Below are 23,061 nucleotides of genomic sequence, written 5' to 3'. Positions count from 1 at the left end.
AAGAGGCTCAGAGCCTCCTTTCAAGAGGCTCAGAAGCCTCCTTTCAAGAGGCTCAGGCCTCCTTTCAAGAGGCTCAGAAGCCTCCTTTCAAGAGGCTCAGAAGCCTCCTTTCAAGAGGCTCAGAAGCCTCCTTTCAAGAGGCTCAGAGCCTCCTTTCAAGAGGCTCAGAAGCCTCCTTTCAAGAGGCTCAGAAGCCTCCTTTCAAGAGGCTCAGAAGCCTCCTTTCAAGAGGGCCTCAGAGCCTCCTTTCAAGAGGCCTCAGAAGCCTCCTTTCAAGAGGCTCAGAAGCCTCCTTTCAAGAGGCTCAGAAGCCTCCTTTCAAGAGGCCTCAGAATCCTCCTTTCGAGAGGCTCATAACCCTCCATTCAAGAGGCTCAGAAGCCTCCTTTCAAGAGGCTCAGAAGCCTCCTTTCAAGAGGCTCAGAAGCCTCCTTTCAAGAGGCCTCAGAAGCCTCCTTTCAAGAGGCTCAGGCCTCCTTTCAAGAGGCTCAGAAGCCTCCTTTCAAGAGGCTCAGAGCCTCCTTTCAAGAGGCTCAGAAGCCTCCTTTCAAGACGCCCGGAAGCCTCCTTTCAAGAGGCTCAGCAGCCTCCTTTCAAGAGGCTCAGAGCCTCCTTTCAAGAGGCTCAGGAAGCCTCCTTTCAAGAGGCTCAGAAGCCTCCTTTCAAGAGGCTCAGAAGCCTCCTTTCAAGAGGCTTGGAAGCCTCCTTTCAAGAGGCTCAGCAGCATCCTTTCCAGTGGCTCAGAAGCATTCTTTCCAGAGACTCAGAAGCATCCTTTCAAGAGGCTTAGAAGCCTCCTTTCAAGAGGATTAGAAGCCTCCTTTCAAGAGGCTCAGGCCTCCTTTCAAGAGGCTCAAGCCTCCTTTCAAGAGGCTCAGAAGCCTCCTTTCAAGAGGCTCAGAAGCCTCCTTTCAAGAGGCCTCAAGCCTCCTTTCAAGAGGCTCAGAAGCCTCCTTTCAAGAGGCTCAGAAGCCTCCTTTCAAGAGGCTCAGAAGCCTCCTTTCAAGAGGCTCAGAAGCCCCCTTTCAAGAGGCTCAGAAGCCTCCTTTCAACAGGCTCAGACGCCTCCTTTCAAGAGGCTCAGAAGCCTCCTTTCAAGAGGCTCGGGCGCCTCCTCTCACGAGGCTCAGAAGCATCCTTTCAAGAGGCTCCAAGCCTCCTTTCAAGAGGCTCAGAAGCCTCCTTTTAAGAGCTCAGAAGCCTCATTTCAAGAGGCTCGGAAGCCTCCTTTCAAGAGGCTCGGAAGCCTCCTTTTAAGAGGCTCGGAAGCCTCATTTCAAGAGGCTCGGAAGCCTCCTTTCAAGAGGCTCGGAAGCCTCCTTTAAAGAGGCTCGGAAGCCTCCTTTAAAGAGGCTCGGAAGTCTCCTATCAAGAGGCTTGGAAGTTTTTAAATGAAATTCACAGAGAGCCGCTCCAAAAATCGTCAAATAAATGTCGCCCTTGTTTCCACTTATTTAACATGTTTTTTGCGTAATTTAATGAGGCTTAATTTAATGATTGGATTCTTAATGAGCCCCAACATATACCAAACGCCAAAGTAGTTTGATTTTGATGGCATGCTGGTATCAATGTATTATTTTTTATCTATAGATAAAGTTAGTACGGTCGAACAGCACGATGAAATCAGGATTGCCACAAAGATTTTTTTTTCAAATATCCCTTTTCAATACATAAAGTTATTGAGTAGGTATTCCTTCCTAGAATGGCTCCAAAATCTGTGACCCATTTTCATCACCCATCTGAATGATGTTCAATTATTAACTAACAATGAATTCAAAAGTTAAAATAAAAAAACCAAGTAGGGTTACGGATGGTATTCCCGGCGCAGGCTCGAATGCCAAGATTTTATTTATATTTTGCCAAAACTCCTTCGTAATCGTATGTGCTCACTCGAGAATTTACGATGCAACTAGTTGATAATAGCAATACCCTGCCGGGATTACCTCCCGATACCCTACATGCGAACGGTCGTCATCGACCGCATAGCGTTATCGTCATCTCAATCACCAACGCAGCAAAAAACTGTTCAATCACATTTCATAGGTCCCTCTCAATCAAGGCAGGTTTAATTTTCACTCCAGTCCCCAGATTCTGGTATTTCATCAATCAATTCGCTTATGAGAGTTCTCGTCTGCTTGTCAACAGGCCTCCAAGAGACACTTGACACCGTACTGGTGAAAAAGGTTCCATCGAGGTGAACTGCTGCCGTGCAGAGGAGAATAGGTTAGATCGCATTGACCTACAACATTAAAGCAATTGCCAACAGATTAATATTTAATAGGTGCATAGTTACGCTTTACAGGACGCTATACAATGAAACTTCTACTACAACACCTTTTTAAATATTTGTGGAATTGAAGTAAATTTTAGAAAAAACTCGAGAAATGCATATTGTACCACACCACGCTTTATGAAAGTACTGACGGCGTGGCTCCCCTTTTCAGTTTTCCCCATTCAGCAAACGATCCAATACGCGGGACACGAAAAACCACATTTTCGATTTTCGCCAACATCCGGTCGATAGCGTAAGTCTTGGCCGACGTCGTTGATTCACAAAGCACCGTCATATTGTTACATCGAGTGTAATCACGGAAATCTTTTTGTATTTTGCTAGATTGGCACATTTCTTTCATTCCATTCTGCTCATCAAATTCATCCCCCGGATTTTTGTATAGATTGAGGTGTCGGAGCTGCACGGAAGGAAGCTGCCAAATAGTGACTTACCAGAAAAAAGACGGGCGAGTAGATGCCGAACGCGGCCACAGCTGCCGAAATCGAGAGCATCCGGACGGAGGCAAGCTTCAGTGGGGTCCAGTCCAGGAACGGTGGCTTTGGTGTACGAACGTGGGTTTTCTTCTCTTTCACCTGGAGGCGCGGAGTGGGGATGAAATGAGAAATTCAATGAATATATTTATATAGCAGGAAAATTTGAGATCGTTTTACGTCTTGTTTGAAATGGATACTGCTGGATGGGGATGAACGTGCCAAAATGAGTGATGAACATACTTTTGGCGCAGGTTGTTGGGTTGAAGAACGCTATACGACGTGGTAAAAATTTTAATGGGTGACTAAATATGCATCATGCCTTACACAGGGTTTGAGACACATTTGTCAAACAAAATTACCATTGATCAATTGGTTCTTTTTTGCGACCAAATTTTCGTATAAAATCGGGGCATATACACATATGCAAGTTTTAGTACAAATAATGCATGATTTTTTATGCAGATACAAACTTACAAAAAAAAAACAAAATTGTATGGGGTCAACACAATGATTGTATTAAAATCTTCCGGATTTGTATAATGCCAAAATTTAATACAGATTTTGCACGGGTTAACTGCAGAACTGTATTGGAATCTGCCATCCGCTGGTTAGGTGTACAACAGGATATGTGGTAAACAGGTCGCCAGAATACTAAAATTAAATTGCACGGAAAGACACCAGCATCGGCAAGTGGATTGATCAAATACAAGGCGAGAAACTGCACCAATCCAGTGAGTGATGTTTCTAATTTTTCAAATGAGGCTTAGTTTAGATTAACTTAAATGGCCAACACTTATCAAAGATTCATCTGCAGCTGACCAAAATTTGATGGTTTAAACATTTTTACTGTATAAGTTCTATTGGCGAAAGCATGGTATTGATCAATAATATGAAAGAAATGTTTCCAAATAACCTTTGCTGATTGAACAATGTGTCTATCTCGGAATATTTACCCTCTTTCTCGCAAAAAGTTTCGTTTGATGGATAATGTTTTTTTTGGGTAGTAAGGAATTTTGTTCCGATCGGTTTTTTAAGTTCTTAGATTATAGCACAAATGTGTGTCACACGAGTCTGAGTGTTGGCCAATTTTGAGATACTGTTAATTGTATCAATTAGGGTTAATACCAATTATAGAGTGCATGACGATTTTTTGCAGTAATTTAAAAATTTAGCCTCGTGTAAAAGGTGTTTTAAAGATACGAGGACATTATTTTTAAAGTTTTCTCATCTAAAAGCAAAAGAAAATATCAACAATTTTCAGATTTGCCCGAAACTTCACAAAGTCACACTATTATTAGTCCTGTACTTTAAGAGCAGAAACTATTAGAGTCGTTTCGCGTAAATTAAATGATTATCGTTCTAGCGTGACCGCTGACTCCGGAGTTTATTCTCACCCTTCGTCACGGTGATTCCGGTTGGATTATACCTTTATGGTGCCTGAGTGCTGCTGCCGGAAAATCGCTTACCCAAAGTTATTGGGGTGGAAAACTTTGTCTTCATCGCCTGGTTTGAGCCACGCTACGAGAGCATACCGAGGTAGCGTAGATATATGTCGGCTCCAGTTTGGTGGCTGAACATTCAGGAAATTCGATTGGTTCCAGTTTTCAATTGCAAATGACAAGGATGATGAAGGTGTGTGGTCGAAAATAGTTTCATCGTTTGTGATTTGTTCGTGCTACTGCTATATGCCCTAAGTAGACGATTTTCTGAACTCGTACGACAAAGCGATTAACTATTATGATTTTGATAACATCGATTATTTTAATGGTAAAACTACATTGCAGTTGATTTCATAGTTTAACAAACAATTATGTTAACAACTTGTTAGGTGAATACTTTTCGTGTAATATAATATCATACATGTCCTATGATTATTATAGAATCCTAATAAAAAATTCTTTCCATGGAAGAAAGAGGCTTACAAGTGCTGTTTGTATCAAATACTCCCTCCAATTATGAAACACCCACAATTCGGAAAGACTTAAAAAAAACTTCTTTTATAAATAAAATTCACTCATTTAATAGTAAACAAATTACCATAAGTTCGATCGGACTGTGAATCGAACCCGTTGCCCCCAGGCTTGGTAATGCCGTGCCAATTATATAGGTTTTCTGAGGTCTTCGATACCCATACCTCTGTTAGCATCCTTTTTATTTTAAAGGACTTCTGCAAAAAAATCATTTAATGATATCTCAAAACTGGCGCAAAGCGAATTTATGTTCATTTGTATGGATATTGGGCGAGCAATAAAAATATTTTCACAAATCACTGTAATTACAAATACTCAATTTCCAGCTTCGTTTCCAGGCTAGGTCCATTCAAATCAAGATTGGTGAATAAACAAATATTTATTTAGTGTTGGCATAAAAGAACGTGAAGGAAAATATACCTAATGCAGCTCACACTGGTATCCTACAGGACACACACAGAACATATGTAAATATATCGATTTTAAGGACGGCTACGCAGTCTTGAATTATTGAAACAAGGTGTATATTAATCCGACATCTTGTTTCAATAATTCAAGACTGCGTAGCCGTCCTTAAAATCGAAATAAAAATATACAGTCGATTTCTCAATAGTTTATATAAATATATAAATATTAAGAATTGTACATAACTTTAAGTGTACACCCGATTATTTTTTTACACGGGGATGCATTCCGTGTAAAAAAAGTTTTCAGTTCAACTCAAAACGGCTACGCAGTCTTTAAGGATTAAAACAAGATTTATATTTGTCCAACGTTTCGACACGGGGTTGGTGTCTTCATCAGGGGAAAATATTATGTTTGTTCCTTGTCTAATGTTTAGTCTTACAATAACTGTCAGGTTTGGAAATTTGTGGTACATTTATTTTACACTAGCCTTATGTACCCGGCCTTGCTCGGAATTGCCAGTTTGATTCGCAGTTTTTTTTTCACAATCGGAAAATGAATAAACCAATTGGTCAACAGGATAATTGCGTTTTCTTATCGATACTTCATCATTTGATCAGAAGAAGGCAGATTTCATTTGAAAACATTGACTGGTTTTGAAGAAGGGAGCAAACCCATAATCGCCATATTCCGGGCAAACGTTTATTTCTAAAGAAGGAAAAACATCCACCGATGCCTTATTCCGGGCAAACGTCTATTTTTAAAGAAGGGATCACATTCACCATCCAGAAGGAAACACATTAATCATTGCTTGTCACTGGGCAACCATAATTTCGATAAATGGTTAAATTGATCGATAACTAAACAATACAATAATGGGTTCAGAAGTTAGGCTGGAGCATACACACAAACATACAAACATTGAGTTTTATATATCTCAGGTACTTATTCAAAAGGACGTATGTGATTTTGTAAACAAAGATGCATACGTCGATTTGTCAAATATGATGGCACTCCTACGCAAACCAACACAACGAACATGTAGCCGAAACCTCCCCTACCTGTATGTGGCGATGGTTTGCGTGGGAGTGCTATCAGATTGCAGAAATCAACGTTTAAATTTTTGTTTACAAAATCACATACGTCACATACGTTGAATAAGTATCCGAGATATATAGATAGCTAATAGCTATATGTATTCGGCTTTGCTAGGGACTGAAAAGTAAATTATTCAATTAAAATGTCCAATGCTGTAGCACAAAACCCACAGAGGTAGATCTACCGCTCATAGAATTGTTCCTTTGTATCAATCTATTTTTATATATTTGTTTGGCCCTTCTACCTTTTCAATAAACATCTTCCAAAAATAGAGAATAAGTGTACCAAATCTGGTTGTAATTTATCCTGGGAGTTACACTGAATTGCTCATTTTTTTAAAGACAACCCCTTCCCCATAACTTCCCTTTTTCCCCAATGACCCTCCCACCTCCTTTGTTATCTTCTCCTTGGGATAGAAAATGTGTACACCAATTTTGGTTGAAATCGGTCCTGGGAGTTAGGTGTTACACTGAATTGCTCTTTTCTAAATACAACCCTTCCCCTTACCCTCCCTTTTCCCAATGATCATACCACCCTTTGTTATTTTCTCCTTAGGATAGAGAATGTGTGTACCAAATTTGGATGGAATCGGTCCAGGGGTTCAAAAGATACACTGAATTGCTTGTTTTCTGAACAATACCCCTCCCCAGCCCCTCCCTCTTTCCCAAATTACACTTCCATATGATCGACTACTCTTAGTGAATATGTGTACAAAATTTGGTTGATATGGGTACTGGGGTTGGGAGTTACACTGAATTGCTCGTTTTATAAAGACAACCCCTCCCCCATACCCTCCCTTTTTTACAATGACCGCCCCACCCTTTTGTTATCTTTGTTTAGGGTAGAGAATGTTTGTATCAAATTTGGTTGAAATCGGTGCAGGGGTTCAGAATTTACTCTGAATTACCCGTTTTCTGAACCATACCCTCCCTCCAGACCCCTCCCCTTTCAAAGATTACACTCTCATATGGTTGTCTCCTTATATTGAATATGGGTACAAAATTTGATTGAAATCGGCCCGAGGAGATGCAAGTTACACATAATTGTTCGTTTTCTAAACAAAACCCCTCCCCCTTTTCTTAATGACCCTCCCACCCCTTTGTCAACTTCCCTGAGGATAGAGAACGTGTGTACCAAATTTGGTTGAATTCGGCCAAGTGGTTCAGAAGTAGTTAGCGAACATACATACATAGATTGATTTTTATATATTTATTTAAATTTAATTTAAATATATTTAAATTTAAATTTAAATTTTAATTTTATTATTATATATAAAAAAAATGTACCACAAATTTCCAAACCTGACAGTTTTTGTAAGACTAAACATTAGACAAGGAACAAACATAATATTTTTCCCCTGATGAAGACACCAACCCCGTGTCGAAACGTTGGACAAATATAAATCTTGTTTTAATCCTTAAAGACTGCGTAGCCGTTTTGAGTTAAAATAACAATAAACAGTCGATCATTCGAAAGTTTTCAGTTCAAAATTTGAAAATCCGTGTAAAAAAAGTTTTATGATGTCTCGACGAATCATGCAAAATGGAGCAACTTTGCAAAAATTTTGTATGGGATTTTTTTACACGGCCGTGTAAAAACAGAATCGAGTGTATTTTGCTCTAAAAGACTCAATTTTTTCGTTGTTGCTCTAGGTCTGGCATACAGACAACAACAAGTAGGTATCACTTAAAGCGATCAAAAACTCCAATAAACAACCAACAGCCCACCAACTAGTAGAACACACCATCATTAACTACCAAAACTCAACATTTGGGCTGCCGATTGAAACTTCACCGCCGCTGCTGACTTGGTGCCACCGATAAATTTTCCAACTCACGAACGAAATTATTGTCAACCTTAATTACCTTCTTCCTTTGGTTTTTCAGATGCAGAATCGCCCGTCGCTGTGGATGATAGAGCGATGCCGGCCGGTACAGCAAACCCATGAAGAAACTAAACGATACCAGCCCGGTGACGGCTTGCAGGCCCAGGCGCCAGCCCATTTTCCTGTGGGAGGATGTTTTTTTTTTGTTGGACGGAGGTAAAAGAGAAGAAGACAGTGAGTTAGTGAACCGTTGATCGTGATGATGACACGTAGCAACTATGCTATCAACTGGAGCAGAGGGAAAAAATAATGGCTTTGCTTTTAGGCAACTGTAGCACTGTCAGCCCAAGTGGACAATGGGGAGGCAATTCAGTGAACTGGATCAGAGAATGGAAAAGTTTCCACAGGAACTGTCCGCTGCCGGAAAAAAAAGTTTTCCTCGTTGACCACCGGGGAAGTGAAATATAATCATCCCCAATGAAAATGATGTCGTTTCAATATTTCGGCATAATTTATGTCTCTGCTCGGAGGGCGTCACCAACACGGCATGGACTAGCGAATAAATTTATGCACAGAGCTTGGGAATTTCGGTCGCTGTGGGCGTAAAAATGTGAAACTTATGTGATTGGTCATTAAATGAACTAATCGAGTAAACAGGGTATTCTTTGGGGCATTAATTTACGCAAATATTTTGTGTTCACTGTTCTAGAAAGATGCTGTAATATAATACTAGTCGCTAAAGTCGCTTTACGTATTTGTTAATCTGTTCAGCAGTGATTTTTTCCGGAATGTTTGGTCTGTAGTCAAGCTTTACAACTGATTTTTTTTATTTGTAAAGTACATGTTTGTTGCTCTATGAAATAGAGTATTTAATGTACACCCAAAAAAATTAACATTTATTGTATGAAACCTTGAAATATGCAATTTTGTAAGGTTTTCACACAAAAAATGTGTGCTATTCATACAGATACTGCATTAAAATAATACAAAACTTCAATACAATGGTTGTTTTGAAATCTACCGAAATTGTATATGCCAAAATTTTACACAGTTTCTGTAAGGTTCTTATGCAGACCTGTATTAAAATCTGCCATCCGTTGGTGTGTGTATAAAGCCTTTATGAGATCTGGTTCAGGCAATAATGCTAAATCCTAAATCTATATTTCCTTGTAAAATATAGCAAAGATTTGCGAGCAAATAGTCCTTTATCATAAAAATTTTATGAGCCATGCCAATCTCATGGATTCAGTCAACCTGTACATCACGACGAAACTCCTTCACCCCAAAACACTAAACACTTACCCAACTCCTTCTTTCAGTATCACAGAAAACAGCGCCACGCCGACACCTTCGCCCGACATCGTAATCATTTCGACAAATTGTCTCCGCCGCTTGAAGTAATGGCCCAGCATAACGGCTGCCGACTCACGAACCATGGCGGCTCCAACTCCCACTATCACTCCTGGGTTCGGTGTCGATAGAGTAGCAGTTGAGGTTGATTCCCCCGGGCAGGTATGTGGTAACGGTGGAGAAACATGCGGAGAAAGGAAACCAAGTGCAAAACATTTGTAAGAAATTGGTTTGGTGGGTAGAGTTATAAAGGGAAACGCTCCGTTAAATATTAGCTGTGTCGGAGTCGGAGTCATCGTCGTCCTTGGATGCACTGCTATAAGATGACCGGGTTTTAGGGCAAATCGTGTGAATGATTGATGATTGTGTTTAACCTTTTTTCCCTCAGATTTCCTTCGTGATTCTCCAATGTTGGCAGCCGGAGAAATTTCGCAATGTTGAACAGATGTTTGGCATTTATTGAAATACACGTTGTGTATGCTTCAGTGCACTCAATGCTTACAGTTTGCAAGTACTGCAAAAAAAAACCAAATGTTGGCTCTGAGACAGAGATGGAATTGATTGCCATGAAAAAAATACGTTATATAAATTTTGTTCTAAGGCAGAACTCATCATAGTTAATCGTTTTTCCATGAATGTGTAAGATATGGATGCGGTATAAAAGGTATAAAAGGCACTAAATTAGATGAAAATAGTACAGCCGCTGGAAAGGACTGTCTCGGAAGCCTGCTTTCAAGAGGCTCGGAAGCCTCCTTTCAAGAGGCTCGGAAGCCTCCTTTCAAGAGGCTCGGAAGCCTCCTTTCAAGAGGCTCGGAAGCCTCCTTTCAAGAGGCTCAGAGCCTCCTTTCAAGAGGCTCAGAAGCCTCCTTTCAAGAGGCTCAGAAGCCTCCTTTCAAGAGGCTCAGGCCTCCTTTCAAGAGGCTCAGGAAGCCTCCTTTCAAGAGGCTCAGAAGCCTCCTTTCAAGAGGCTCAGAAGCCTCCTTTCAAGAGGCTCAGCCCTCCTTTCAAGAGGCTCAGAAGCCTCCTTTCAAGAGGCTCAAGCCTCCTTTCAAGAGGCTCAAGCCTCCTTCAAGAGGCTCAGAAGCCTCCTTTCAAGAGGCTCAGAAGCCTCCTTTCAAGAGGCTCAGAAGCCTCCTTTCAAGAGGCTCAGAAGCCTCCTTTCAAGAGGCCTCAGGCCTCCTTTCAAGAGGCTCAGAGCCTCCTTTCAAGAGGCTCAGGCCTCCTTTCAAGAGGCTCAGGCCTCCTTTCAAGAGGCTCAGGCTTCCTTTCAAGAGGCTCAGAGCCTCCTTTCAAGAGGCTCAGAAGCCTCCTTTCAAGAGGCTCCAGCCTCCTTTCAAGAGGCTCAGAAGCCTCCTTTCAAGAGGCTCAGAGCCTCCTTTCAAGAGGCTCAGAAGCCTCCTTTCAAGAGGCTCAGAAGCCTCCTTTCAAGAGGCTCAAGCCTCCTTTCAAGAGGCTCAGGCCTCCTTTCAAGAGGCTCAGAAGCCTCCTTTCAAGAGGCTCAGAGCCTCCTTTCAAGAGGCTCAGAGCCTCCTTTCAAGAGGCTCAGAAGCCTCCTTTCAAGAGGCTCAGGCCTCCTTTCAAGAGGCTCAGAAGCCTCCTTTCAAGAGGCTCAGGCCTCCTTTCAAGAGGCTCAGAGCCTCCTTTCAAGAGGCTCAGAAGCCTCCTTTCAAGAGGCTCAGAAGCCTCCTTTCAAGAGGCTCAGAGCTTCCTTTCAAGAGGCTCAGGCCTCCTTTCAAGAGGCTCAGAAGCCTCCTTTCAAGAGGCTCAGGAAGCCTCCTTTCAAGAGGCTCAGGCCTCCTTTCAAGAGGCTCAGAAGCCTCCTTTCAAGAGGCTCAGAAGCCTCCTTTCAAGAGGCTCAGAAGCCTCCTTTCAAGAGGCTCAGGCCTCCTTTCAAGAGGCTCAGAAGCCTCCTTTCAAGAGGCTCAAGCCTCCTTTCAAGAGGCTCAAGCCTCCTTTCAAGAGGTTCAGAAGCCTCCTTTCAAGAGGCTCGGAAACCTCCTTTCAAGAGGCTCAGAAGCCTCCTTTCAAGAGGCTCAGAAGCCTCCTTTCAAGAGGCTCAGAAGCCTCCTTTCAAGAGGCTCAGAAGCCTCCTTTCAAGAGGCTCAGAAGCCTCCTTTCAAGAGGCTCGCAAGCCTCCTTTCAAGAGGCTCGGAAGCCTCCTTTCAAGAGGCTCGGAAGCCTCCTTTCAAGAGGCTCGGAAGCCTCTTTTCAAAAGGCGCTTGGAAGCCTTTTTTTAAGACGCTCAGTTTTACGGAATAACAAAAATTTCAGACAACTTTTTGAAAAGCCTTTTGTCCCGATAGTTTCAGGTCCGTTTTTGATATTATGCCTTATTAAGTACGCATGTTTTAATTTACAGCATACCTCGATGCATGTTAAAATGTTGCGAACCGCTGGCTTAGACTGATTATTGGAGTGGGGCGTCATGATCATTTTTTTTAAATCAATGTTTTTTTTAAACCATTCTGGGTACCAAACAATTGCGCAGAATTTGGACACGATTGGTTGTTTCCTCGCTTTTCCCATCGCGTTTAAAGTTAGTATGGGAAAACGTGTATTTTTGCATTTTCATTTCTAGAGGTTTCAGTTCATCATAATCCAAGTGGCACATTGCGTTAAAGTTTTATTTCAAAGTTATTGGACTTTGGAGTTAATGGGAGTTATTTGGAATCATTTCACAAAGTAAAAATTTCGACAAGAAGGAAGATGGGTGTTGCCCTCTGACACCTATAGTTGCTCGGTAGTGCTGGCAGAAAAATTGATTTCTTGCATTTACTTTTCGAAGCGTTATAACATTTTTTGTGGAGCTTCCACAAAACGTGTTGAGTTACGTGGGTGATGATAAATTGAAGCCTCTAAGAGTCGAAATATAAAAAAGTACGTTTTGCCATACATATACATTTAAAACGCGATGCGGAAAGCGAATAAGTGACTTCGATTCCGAACTAACTGATTTACATTCCGACCGCCAAATACAGAAGCGAACGGAACCGGAACCGAGTGCGATATGAAACACGTTCAATTGCGAACTCTTTTCCAAAGGTATTCATCCAAATGGTCTACAAGCTCTACTGACCTCAATCAAATAGATTCCTCCGTCTGACCAATTTATAAGCTAGAGTCTGTACTAAGATACACATACTATTGGAGCATTTAAAAACTAATCTATCAAATATTATGTATATGCTGTGCTATATCTGTGGACTAAATCGATAAATTTCCTATACTTTGAAAAACGTGTGATTTTGATATGAGTATTATAATCTGTGGTAATGTATTTACCTTGTCCATAAATATTTTGTTATTTAATTTGCTAATAATAAAGTAATGACAAAATGCGGAGTTTGCTGTGCAAAAAACTACTTCAGGAAGTGATCTAAGCTTTTTGCTGTAATGTTCCTTAGATACACAGTAGAGCTTTTAACGCGATCCTTTGAATTAACATCTGGCGAACAATGCATAATGGTCCGATTCAGTTATTTAGCAGGAAAAAACTATTTTCTTCCGTTTTCGTTCTATTTAGACACTTGGTGTCTTCAGTGAAGCTGTTTATAATAAAATATTGCTTCTTCGGACAAAAAGTTCGATAGGGTGGTCCTTATCGTTTCTCAAAACTGAAATTAAACTTTTTTATTCCGGGATTTTTGTGGATGATCTCTTCAGCAAACTTGCAGTAAACATTATTTGACGCAACTTCGCCGAAGACACCTTGTGTCTAGCACATAAATTGAGTTCAGTAAATGAAATTTTCGATTTTAACCTAGGGTGGCCCCAAAAAAATCAGATTTTTCGAAAGGAAAGTGCTGCGTACCATCTATGGTGTAGTGCAGATGGCGGAGGAGGCGAATGAACCACGAGTTGCATCAGCTGTTGGGAGAACCATCCATCGTTCACACCGCGAAAATCGGACGACTGCGGTGTGCCGGGCACGTAGCCAGAATGTCGGACATTAACCAGGTGAAAATGGTTCTCGACAACGATCCGACGGGCACAAGAAGGCGAGGTGCGCAGCGGGCAAGGTGGATCGATCAGGTGGAAGATGACTCCGTAGACTGCGTGGTTGGCGACGTGTAGCCATGGACCGAGCCGAATGGAGAAGACTCTTGTATACTGCACAGGCCACTTCGGCCTTAGTCTGATTAAATAATAATAATCGGATATGTATTTTTAGTTTAAATTTGAACTTTTGCCTAAGGTAATTTACTCATAATTTTAATATATAGTGAAATACTAGTAAATTTGAATTTTTTCGAAGAAATTTTCAAAGTCGATTTATTCAATTTAAAAAAAATACGTTCCCGTAATTTTTGCAGTAAAAGTTACTATATATGTGCCCTTTCAGATAACACCTTCAAAAAAATTAATCGAACCATCTCCATGAGATATAGGCATTTTGAGATTGCATAGTTTTTTGGTATAAATTGCATATAACTTTTAAATGGTAAGACTTATAAACATGATGTGTTCAGCAAAAATATGCACCATCACTTGCTCTTCATTTCTTCTGAAGACCGCATTCTCGTAAAACTCAAAACAAAAAAGTTAGAATAGAAAAACTAATTTTTTTGGAGCCACCCTAGGTTAAAATCGAAAATTTCATTTATGTGCTAGACACAAGGTGTCTTCGGCAAAGTTGCATCAAATAATGTTTACTGCAAGTTTGCTGAAGAGGTCATCCACAAAAAACCCGGAATAAAAAAGTTTAATTTCAGTTTTGAGAAACGATAAGGACCACCCTATTGAACTTTTTGTCCGAAGAAGCAATATTTTATTATAAATAACTTCACTGAAGACACCAAGTGTCTAAATAGAACGAAAACGGAGGAAAATAGTTTTTTCCTGCTAAATAACTGAATCGGACCATTGTGCAATGGATAATCGAATGAGAAAACACAATAATCCCAAGGAATTCGTTTTGATGGTCGCATGAAAATAATTTTAATGGACACTGCTTTCTCACTTCTAGATGCCCGCTGAGCCAGATCTATTTTTTGTACTCTATGATGTTATTCTGAAGTTCGCTTGAAAGGTCACTAGGTTGTTAGTTTTTATTCTAGAGAAATAACATAAAGCTATTATTTAGTTAATCACCTAAGATAAATCGCATTTGAACCTAATTTCGAAACTTTCAAAAGAAAGCGACTGCAACAGCGAAAATGAAAATCATGCACCAAAAATGATTTTCAGATATGCTTCCGTTTATCAGTTGACATTTGTACCATAAAAAACGCGAGCAAATTTTCTAGTTTGCCGTGATTGTCCATAAACTCTATTTTTAAATGCTGACGTTTTATATTTGCACGTGATCTGGAATAGTTTATAAGGAAAAACATCCTTTTGCAATTCGATGTATAATTAACTAATAAATATCTAACTCGACAAGGAGTGCTTCGAAATCTATTTTATTACGATGAGCTCATAAGCTTGATATTGAACCTTGCAGAGTAATAATTGATGTGTCAGAAACATAATTCTATTACCTTTGTTTTAAGCCCCTCTTTCATCATTGTTCTACTGCCGGCTAACGTTATCTATGGATTAAATTGTCTAGTTGTGGTTTGTCGCACGCACTACTCGGCAAAGCTATGCTAGGATGTGCCATATATGTAGGCATTTGATAAACAGTCAGCGGGCTGTGCTGCCCATAAGAGTTGTTATGTTTTAAGAAGACCGGACATCTGTGGCTGCGTTTACGAGTGGGGAATTTTCAGAACCATAAATTTGGCTCTGTGTAGATTATAGGGATTTATTGCATTTGCTTCCAGCTGCCATGAAAGTTTTATTGGTTTTTCATTCGGTTACGCAGGGCTCCAACTCGTTTAATTTAAAGATACATAATTGAATGAGTGTATCCCAAGAGAGATCAACTTGGTGATAGAACCATATTCCCAGTCTTTGTCAATGGAACAAGATGGATTTCCGTTTTTTTTTTCTGTGGGTAGTGACTGATCAGATTGTCAATTTTATTGAAGAACAGAGATATCTTCATGCTCTTTGTTAACCTTCGCTCGAATAAAATATTCATAATAATCCCACAGCAAATGCTTCATATACAGTTTACTTATGTACTACGATATTTATGGATCCTTTCTAAGCAGCTTACATGTACGATGACTACATTGAAGAGAATTATTATCATCAAACAAAATCATCTACGTATAAAAAATACATTCTTCAAAGATGCTGGAATCATACTTCGTAACTGGTAACATGTCAACAGGCCGCTTCCATGGCACAAGTCACCATCTTGGTAGGAAAAACTTTGTGCTCTTTCTTGAAGTGAATGAGGACATTTTTTTTATTTCCTCAGAAGCAGGATAACTTCACCAACGATGACTAAAAGCCATGGATTGTAGCTTCCTTGTATTTCCTTTTATCCTCCGCATTTTTTATATGCTTATGTCTGCCGTCTAGCCGGTGTTCATTCGCAATTTCAATAACCATATTTCGAAATATTGAACAATAAAGCCATAATCCTATTACCCTTAGCATTTTCCTAGTTTCTTTGTGCTTCATACGGTGAAACTTCATCGCGATGGTGAGAGCACAGTAATTCACCTAGTATGCGGTAATAGATTCATGTTTTATGTGCTCTTACTGAAGGTTGAATTATCTTTTTACATACAATTATTCTTTTATCTCTATTTTCATCTAGGAAACATCCATAAATTGCGTAACGCTTGAAGGGGAAGGGGGGTTACCCGAAGAGAGACGATCCATACAAAATTTTCAGATGCTTCATACAAAATGTGACATAGAGGGGATGAGGTTAAAAATGGTCAATTTTTGCGTTACGTAGTTAATGGATCCTCCCCAATCGATTTAACTGAGGATATTCGTCTTCACTAAATAGTGAATTCTTTAAATAAATACGTATATTTTACATGATTCATGAAAATGCAACAGATTTTAAATGCTAATCATTAAGCTGTTAATAATTGATTTTTTTTTATTAAAGTTAACTGTGTGGAATATTGCTATATTCGTTCGAATTACTGATACCAATGATGTTCAATGGCGATACGATAGCAAACTGAAAAGTGGTTGAAAGAAACTTATTGAATCAATCAATTATATGAAAGCACCAGTCGACTCTGTTGCCTGAGATACTTGAATGGTGAGAGGGAAAGCAATTCTGAGGTTACAAAAAGGTCATTTCACTAGGTTTGCTTCAGTCTGCCATGGAATGCGATATTCAGAGGAAACCTGTCTAATACCCCAGAAAAAAACCATAACACAAATTGAAAAACTGTAAGACCTTGTTATACGATGCCAATTGAATGATAAGTGGGTTGAATTGAGTATAATTACGGATCCAGAAACCAGAGCGAGTAGGGACACGGCAGGTATTTGCATCCATTGTCGTAGGGCCTAAAACCAATGAAAGCAACGTCTGTTTGCTAGAGCTTCCCTACAGCAAGACGTTTTTCCTGAGCTTATGATTTGGTATGGATAAGTTTGAAAAAAAGTGCCTCTTTTATTGGTTTTCAAGACTATGACGAAAAGACGGAAATGCCAGCCTTAACCCTAGCCTCACTTACTTTAGGCTTCGTGCACATGTTGTGCATCTGACATCAATTTATTGTTCCTTCATCTGTTGGCTCTCACTTGAAAAGCGTAAATTGTGCTCTGGTAGGAAACCAACTTCTTACTTTTATCATAACTCTTTGAAAGACACGCTCCCTCAATGGAGCCTCTTCCTTGTTATTATTCCGAGGTCCCAAAGTCTGAAATCGTCTGAACAAAATTGGTTAGTGCTATTTGTTGTCCTGTTTATACACCATTTATAACCTACCATCCAGAAATTGTTTTCACACAAACGTCAACTTACCATAACTGAACGCCACCTGGTGCATCTGGGTGGCAAACGAGGTGAACAGTATGCCCAGCGCACACACCAGCCCACCGAGAACGGCCGTCAAGCGTGTTGACTTCCGACGGCATAATGCCACCACAATGGTTGCTGCAAAAAGTGACATCGCCCAACTGGCTGCTCCTAGCCATCCTATACACGAGTTATTGAAGGCAGATGAAATGAAAGGAAAATAAATGGGAAAAGAAGTTTTAATCAATTTTCAGATGGGGGAGAAATTGCTTCAGGAATGTTGTGTGACATGATGAAGAGAAATAATCTATCTACAATGTATTGGAATTGACTATAAGACTTATATGGTATCTCAAATACTCAGCAGGATCAGTATATTTTATTACATCTTTATTCAAGAGCTTGGAGAATGCTGTTAGGTATTGAATATCGGTTGCAGTAAACAATAAACTCAACTTTACATTTAAATCCCCAATAAATTTGACGTTGATCATCGAAAATCTCTTATCGTGCGGTTAGAGCTTCCATTATTTGTCCGGTTCAATGCAGGCTCGCACCTCGGGAATTTGGTCCGCGAATTTTTCCCCATGTATTTTTACATAGGGTATCTGTTCCATTATTAATAACATGCTCCTATATCAATAACATTCGCAAAACAGACAATTTAGGCTCAATTTGTGTCGTGTTTTGTTGTTTTCCGGCGTGCTCACTGCTGAAAAAAATCACAAAAATGAGAAATAAAACAATAAGCGCACAAATTCTTTGTTTTCGAATGGTATTGATTTGGGTGCATGGTATGAATTCAAGGAGCAGTTCCCCTATATGATGTTTTCGGGAATTGGGCATGGATATGGGCCCAAAATTCGGCGCAAAATTTTCCCGTGGTGTGAGGCGTGGTGTGAATTTAAAGACTGGCGGAAAGGGAAATAGAAAAATAGATACAAGAACAGAAATTTTTGAATTCTTCTAACTACTAGCAATACACAAACGAATAGTGTGATCACCATGAACTAGTGTTTCTGAATATTGATCCTGCTAGAAGTGAAAGTGTTTTGGCTCAGACCAGAAAATTTCAAATGCGCACAGGACAGCATTGGATAGATCGCTATTTGTTTAATTGGTTTCATTAGATGCTGTGAAAAATTTGGTGGTCAGGAACAAGGAGTCCCGCAAGTTCCACTATTCTAGTGGGAATTCCGTGGAAGTGAAGATGGTGGTTGCAGGCAGCAACGTACAGAACATTCGAGTATTTGATCTGCTATCCGAACTACCGGACGACTTGAAAGAACGTTGTGCAGAATACGAGAAAGTAGAAAGTATTATTGTGTGGCAGTGGGCTAGGGTGGCTTAGAATGGAGATCTTTCAAGTTGGCACACGAAGTTAGCACATTCTAAGGGAGAGAAGACCCATAACACCCTCGGCACAAAATGTATTTTGGGTAGGTATTAAATCATATTCATATTAGGGGAGACTGGGTAGACTTGATCCCCTTTTCTGATTTCCGATGTATCACAGCCAAAAATAAATAAACATACGCGATTTCCACACAGACTCTCTAAGAAATATAGTATTTGACTTTACTGATGTATGACAGTACTTAAATTATTGTTGTTATTAATACACAATCGATTTTTTAGAGTGCTGTCAAAAATCTACTTTTAAAATATTCGGGGGAAATTGATCCCTCTCCAAGAACTTGCTTTGATGAAATTAGAAAGGTGCCCTCAGATTTTTTAAATATTTTTCCTTCAAAATATGCGCAATTTTCGAATTGCTGTGCGTATACATGAACGATTTTTGTTATTGAATTCGACAACACATTCAATTTTAAAATTTGGGGAGATTTGATCCCCTTTCTATAATATCTAAGCAATAAATAATTTTTCCTGCCAACCCTTCATCAAATCTGTCAAATCTACAAAAAATTAGAAACCTGAGAACAGATTTATATTTTTTTGAATTTTTTCGCCAAATTTTTGTATGGGTGACTAATGGGGGATCAAATGTCCCCATATTGAGGCAATAACTTCAAATCCAAATATCTCAAAACTTTGATGAAATGTTGATATTTTCATTAGTACAAATCAATAAGCACATTTATAGCTTTGTGCTGTGAAAAAACAAAAGCATTTGGTCATTGTTATGAAAAGTTATTCAAATTTTACGTGGCCAATGAAAAAATCTTTAGGAAGGTCAAAACATACAAACCGCCTTGCAGAATAAATAAGATTGTCAATCCAAAAAATAACTCGCTACATAAAGGTCAGCAGGGACTATGTCCAAGGGCTTGACGATCCCTCCCCAGGCCATCTGCGAGTTGTGGGGCTTGCCTAGGATGTGGTGGGGTTTGACAGTGGGCCCTGTTAAACCTCTATAAAAAGCTGCATGTATCCGCAAGTAGGCCCTACCAAAGCGACCGTGTGCCGCTCAAAGCGCACAAGCCCAAGTCCTGGTGTTAGGTGGGACGCTAAACAGCCCTGACACGACGGCCCTCCGACGAGACAGGAGGTTTGCGCTGGCCCAATAAGCCGCCTAGAAAACCAATCATTACGAACAATATAAGAGATAATGCGACTCGATATAATCGGCAAAGACCTAGGCGACGAATACAGGATCACGATTGGAAGCTTGGAACATGGAATTGCAAGTCGCTAGGTTTCGCAGGTTGCGACAGGATGATCTACGATGAATTACATCCCCGCAACTTCGACGTCGTGGCGCTGCAGGAGATTTGCTGGACAGGACAGAAAGTGTGGAAAAGCGGACATCGAGCGGCTACCTTCTACCAAAGCTGTGGCACCACCAACGAGCTGGGAACCGGCTTCATAGTGCTGGGTAAGATGCGCCAACGCGTGATTGGGTGGCAGCCAATCAACGCAAGGATGCAAGCTGAGGATTAAAGGCCGTTTCTTCAACTATAGCATCATCAACGTGCACTGCCCACACGAAGGGAGACCCGACGACGAGAAAGAAGCGTTCTACGCACAGCTGGAGCAGACATACGATGGATGCCCACTGCGGGACGTTAAAATCGTCATCGGTGACATGAACGCACAGGTAGGAAGGGAGGAAATGTATAGACCGGTCATCGGACCGGATAGTCTGCACACCGTATCGAATGACAACGGCCAACGATGCATAAACTTCGCAGCCTCCCGCGGAATGGTAGTCCGAAGCACCTTCTTTCCCCGCAAAAATATCCACAAGGCCACATGGAGATCACCTAACCAAGAAACGGAAAACCAAATCGACCACGTTCTAATCGACGGTAAATTCTTCTCCGACATCACGAACGTCCGCACTTACCGCAGTGCGAATATTGAATCCGACCACTACCTCGTTGCAGTATGCCTGCGCTCAAAACTCTCGACGGTGTACAACACGCGTCGAAGTCGGACGCCGCGGCTTAACATTGGGCGGCTACAAGACGGTAGACTAGCCCAAGAATACGCGCAGCAGCTGGAAGTGGCACTTCCAACGGAAGAGCAGCTATGCGCAGCGTCTCTTGAAGATGGCTGGAGAGATATTCGATCCGCCATTGGTAGCACCGCAACCGCTGCACTTGGCACGGTGCCCCGGATCAGAGAAACGACTGGTATGACGGCGAATGTGAGCAGTTAGTGGAAGAGAAGAATGCAGCATGGGCGAGATTGCTGCAACACCGCACGAGGGCGAACGAGGCACGATATAAACAGGCGCGGAACAGACAAAACTCGATTTTCCGGAGGAAGAAGCGCCAGCAGGAAGATCGAGACCGTGAAGAAACGGAGCAACTGTACCGCGCTAATAACACACGATAGTTCTATGAGAAGTTAAACCGTTCACGTAAGGGCCACGTGCCACAGTCTGATATGTGTAAGGACATAAACGGGAACCTCCTTACGAACGAGCGTGAGGTGATCCAAAGGTGGCGGCAGCACTACGAAGAACACCTGAATGGCGATGTGGCAGACGAAGATGGCGGTATGGTGATGGACCTGGAAGAACGCGCGCAGGACATAATTCTACCGGCTCCGGATCTCCAGGAAATCCAGGAGGAGATTGGCCGGCTGAAGAACAACAAAGCCCCTGGGGTTGACCAACTACCAGGAGAGCTTTTTAAACACGGTGGTGAGGCACTGGCTAGAGCGCTGCACTGGGTCATTACCAAGATTTGGGAGGAGGAAGTTTTACCGCAGGAGTGGATGGAAGGTGTCGTGTGTCCCATCTACGAAAAGGGCGATAAGCTGGATTGTAGCAACTACCGCGCAATCACATTGCTGAACGCCGCCTACAAGGTACTCTCCCAAATTTTATGCCGTCGACTAGCACCAACTGCAAGGGAGTTCGTGGGGCAGTACCAGGCGGGTTTTATGGGCGAACGCTCCACCACGGACCAGGTGTTCGCCATTCGCCAAGTACTGCAGAAATGCCGCGAATACAACGTGCCCACACATCATCTATTCATCGACTTCAAAGCCGCATATGATACAATCGATCGGGACCAGCTATGGCAGCTAATGCACGAACACGGTTTCCCGGATAAACTGACACGGTTGATCAAAGCGACGATGGATCGAGTGATGTGCGTAGTTCGAGTTTCAGGGGCATTCTCGAGTCCCTTCGAAACCCGCAGAGGGTTACGGCAAGGTGATGGTCTTTCGTGTTTGCTATTCAACATCGCTTTGGAATACTTTGGTAATACGAAGAGCAGGGATTAACACGAGTGGTACAATTTTCAATAAGTCCGTCCAGCTATTTGGTTTCGCCGACGACATAGATATTATGGCACGTAACTTTGAGAAGATGGAGGAAGCCTACATCAGACTGAAGAGGGAAGCTAAGCGGATCGGACTAGTCATCAACACGTCGAAGACGAAGTACATGATAGGAAGAGGTTCAAGAGAAGACAATGTGAGCCACCCACCGCGAGTTTTCATCGGTGGTGACGAAATCGAGGTGGTAGAAGAATTTGTGTACTTGGGCTCACTGGTGACTGCCGAAAATGACACCAGTAGAGAAATTCGGAGACGCATAGTGGCTGGAAATCGTACGTACTTTGGACTCCGCAAGACGCTCCGATCGAATAGAGTTCGCCGCCGTACCAAACTGACAATCTACAAAACGCTAATTAGACCGGTAGTCCTCTACGGACACGAGACCTGGACGATGCTCGTGGAGGACCAACGCGCACTTGGAGTTTTCGAAAGGAAAGTGCTGCGTACCATCTATGGTGGGGTGCAGATGGCGGACGGTACGTGGAGGAGGCGAATGAACCACGAATTGCATCAGCTGTTGGGAGAACCATCCATCGTTCACACCGCGAAAATCGGACGACTGCGATGGGCCGGGCACGTAGCCAGAATGTCGGACAGTAACCCGGTGAAAATGGTTCTCAACAACGATCCGACGGGCACAAGAAGGCGAGGTGCGCAGCGGGCAAGGTGGATCGATCAGGTGGAAGATGACTTGCGGACCCTCCGTAGACTGCGTGGTTGGCGACGTGTAGCCATGGACCGAGCCGAATGGAGAAGACTCTTATATACCGCACAGGCCACTTCGGCCTTAGTCTGATTAAATAATAATAATAACATAAAGGTCATTTGTCTAGAGGATCTATACTAAAAAATACGCTAGAACAAAACTACTTTAGTTCTCGATAAAACAGGGGGTGATCAAGTCTCCCCGGGGATCAAGTCTACCCACCTTCCCCTATGGAGGTGAAAAACTAAGTCTGAAAGTGCGTTAGATAGATAAAAAAAATTAGAAGGGTTGTGTATAAGACACGACCGCAAGGTAGACGTTGGACAACGTAAGGACATTATTGTAACACAATACGCAT

At 41.6% G+C, this 23,061-nt stretch overlaps 1 protein-coding gene across 2 annotated transcripts in view; it reads right to left on the bottom strand.

Annotated features, from left to right (window-relative positions):
• The window catches only part of LOC134213205 (monocarboxylate transporter 2-like), a 265,394-nt gene that overhangs the window by 34,931 nt on the left and 207,402 nt on the right, over nt 1-23,061 (bottom strand). For both annotated transcript variants that reach the window (XM_062691921.1, XM_062691920.1), the window contains 4 exons: nt 17,246-17,419; nt 9,367-9,526; nt 8,105-8,246; nt 2,725-2,865 (listed from right to left, as the gene is read on the bottom strand). In XM_062691921.1, the coding sequence (XP_062547905.1) occupies nt 2,725-2,865; nt 8,105-8,246; nt 9,367-9,526; nt 17,246-17,419 (617 nt within the window). The remainder of the gene's footprint in view (nt 1-2,724; nt 2,866-8,104; nt 8,247-9,366; nt 9,527-17,245; nt 17,420-23,061) is intronic.

The sequence above is a fragment of the Armigeres subalbatus genome, chromosome 2 (assembly GCF_024139115.2).
Source record: "Armigeres subalbatus isolate Guangzhou_Male chromosome 2, GZ_Asu_2, whole genome shotgun sequence".
Taxonomy (NCBI): Eukaryota; Metazoa; Arthropoda; class Insecta; order Diptera; family Culicidae; genus Armigeres; species Armigeres subalbatus.
This window is presented reverse-complemented; position numbering and strand designations above follow the sequence as displayed.